General features: G+C 42.0%; 1 protein-coding gene across 2 annotated transcripts; it reads right to left on the bottom strand.

Moving 5' to 3' along the window:
* Positions 1-570: 570 nt before the first annotated feature.
* LOC131162516 (uncharacterized) lies at positions 571-2452 on the bottom strand. Of its 2 annotated transcripts, none has more exons than XM_058119100.1 (3): positions 1911-2452; positions 1059-1180; positions 571-919 (listed from the first exon to the last, which is right to left on the bottom strand). In XM_058119100.1, the coding sequence occupies exons 1-3, from the start codon at positions 2334-2336 to the stop codon at positions 760-762; spliced, it is 708 nt and encodes a 235-aa protein (XP_057975083.1). In that variant the 5' UTR covers positions 2337-2452; the 3' UTR covers positions 571-759. The 2 variants fall into 2 exon arrangements, with proteins under 2 accessions (XP_057975083.1, XP_057975084.1); XM_058119101.1 differs by having other exon boundaries at positions 1059-1223.
* Between the last annotated feature and the right edge of the window lie 238 nt (positions 2453-2690).

The raw sequence follows: 2690 nt of genomic DNA on the forward strand, positions 1-2690 counted from the left end.
CAGTTCAATCTCAAAATAATATGAACCCGTGCCCGGCGAGACACCGCTGGGATGCACATTCTTTGGGTGTGCCACCTGCGACCCGCCGGCTTTCAGAACTGCGAAATTAATTTGTAGCTGCTTCATACTTTTTAACTAATCGACAATTTAGCACATTAATTAAGCCCCCCATCTCATTTCTTTTTTTTTTTCGGAGCAACACATACTTATGACATGTTTTTCTTAATGGGAAAAGCCGTTTCTTCCAAAGGCTGAAGGCCAAGTTTGCAAAGAAACACGTTTATGGATGGAATAGTTAAATACTGTTGAAGGTGTTGTTGGGCTGGTGGGCATGGACCATGGTGGTCTTCTTCTACAAGGCCATTTGGTTTAATTGCTTTCTATTTAACCGAGTACATTCAGCCAACCATTTTGAACCAACAAATGAAAAGCATCCTGTGATTTCATTTTCATTGCCTTTTCATAAATGTGCCCACTTCCAAGAGAGAGAGAGAGAGAGAGAGAGAGAGATGGGGTGGGTGTGTGTTTTGATTTCATCACGATCGAGACAAACGCCTACTTAGGGAAGCATTGGTCAGTAAAAGATGAATGTCTAACTAGTTAGTACTTACATAGTTACATTGGGCCATGGATGTATCAGAGGCAACCAAGGACCCTATTCACTTTCCCCACTTGCGATCATACACCAATTACACAATTTACTAAAACTAGACTCAAACTTTAACAACTGCAGCTAGTACTTGGTAACTATAATTAGGACTAGGCCAAGAGCCAGAAGTTTTTGTGGCATCTGGTGGTGATGAGGTAGCCACCGACGCCTCTGCTCTGTTTCCTCACTCCAATTGCCAAGCACTCTGTATTAGCAGTACCGTTGATGCACTGCTCCACAAAATCCTCTTCCCCGCTGCTTCCACATAGACTGTGGAAAGAAAACCAAAACCAAAATTACCCTCATCATCATCATCATCGTCAAATGAATAAGTTTAAAAAAGAAGGATCATCAAATTAATAACAATATTGTGGGTTAATGAACTAGAGTTGGACGAGAAAGTCCCCACCAGTGGAGGAACGAAGAGGGCTTCCTCTGCCCCAGCACCAGCACCGAAACCTCCAGCTTCTTCACCTGGCTCATCACCGTCGCTAGCTTTGGTCCCTGTATCACCAATGCTTCCACCTCCACCTGATCCATCAACCATCATCAGTACCACTCTTCCCGGCCACATCTTAATTAAAAAAAAATTACTAATTAACCAAATAAAATACTACATATCATCAAACAATAAACACAGCACCAGCATCAACATTCCATGCGACCTCTCTCTCTCTCTCTCTCTCTGAAAAGAAGAGAAAAGAAAAGAAAAAGATATGGTGTAATAACCGTGAAAAAAAGCTGATGCATATGACAAATCAGCCCACTCCCCTCCAAGACAACAACTGACCCATATAATAATTTCACCCCCATTGCTTTTCTGAAAAAATGGAAATAGGGACAAACAAAGAAAGCGTAAGAAAACAGTGAAAATTTTAAAAATTATATATATTTAGTGTATCAACAGAACCCTTTTTTCTTCGCGTGAATGAAAGGTGAATATGTCGATCTGCATTTGAAGGAAGACAACACACGGCATCTCCCAATGACAATAACAAGAATGACAAAATGGTCTGCTCTCTCTCTCTCTCTCTCTCTCCCCCCCCCCCCCCCCTTTTTCTCTCTATCTCTCGCACACAGACAGAATCCCAACCCAAATGCGATCTAGTTAGCTAGCTAGCTGTAGAACACTCGCAAACAGAAATCTAAATGCAGAGAGACCAATACAAGCCCATTTGGGCTGTTCATATTTTTCATACTGACCCAAAGAAGTCCTAAAAATACATGGATTGATCTTGTTAGAACATATGAAGAAATATACCTCAGGTTTGCAGGCCTTGCAGAGGGACCCAAGAGAGCTAGCGAGGTCAGCTGGATTAGAAGAAGAAGACGCAGCTCTGTCAGAAGCTGTGTGCGAGTGTGAAGGGGGAATGATGTGGAGGAGAGTGAGCAAATCAGCCTTGTTAGTGACATGAGTGAGAGCCCATATCATGGCGTGCTTGGAATATGAAGAGTTATCCACCACCACCATCACCCTCTTCCTCATTCCCAAACCCCCACCTCCATTCTCCTCACTACTAAGCCCATCGATGTAGCTGCCATACATGTTCAGCCCTTCCACCTGCTTCAAGCTTCTCCCGCACCCATCAAACCTCTTGCTACTCCCACCGCCCCATCTCCTTGATGAAGATTTCCATGCCTCTTTCCCACTTAGCTGCCTCAAAAATGAATCTGCAGAGCTAGGCATTTTCTTCAATCAGTATCCCTGCTCAGATAGAGAGAGAGAGAGAGAGAGAGAGAGAGAGAGGCTATAGAGGGGATGCAATGAGCTGTGTATTGGTTTAAAGAGAAAGAGAGACAAAAATATAAAAAGGGGTGATGGGTGTCCTCATTTATCTTTTTTTTTTTTATAAAAAATATATTAAATAATACTTTTTTGGAAAAATAATTCCCGAACAAATCTCGCTAACCAAGTAGCGAGATTTATCACCTGTCACGTCTAAGATAAAACATAGACAAATTTCGCTACTTGATCTGATGAAATTTACTTGCCACGCATCTAAATATTATTAGGTTGCCATTTAAATCTCGCTATACCAAA

Source organism: Malania oleifera, chromosome 8 (assembly GCF_029873635.1).
Source record: "Malania oleifera isolate guangnan ecotype guangnan chromosome 8, ASM2987363v1, whole genome shotgun sequence".
In the NCBI taxonomy this organism is placed as follows: Eukaryota; Viridiplantae; Streptophyta; class Magnoliopsida; order Santalales; family Ximeniaceae; genus Malania; species Malania oleifera.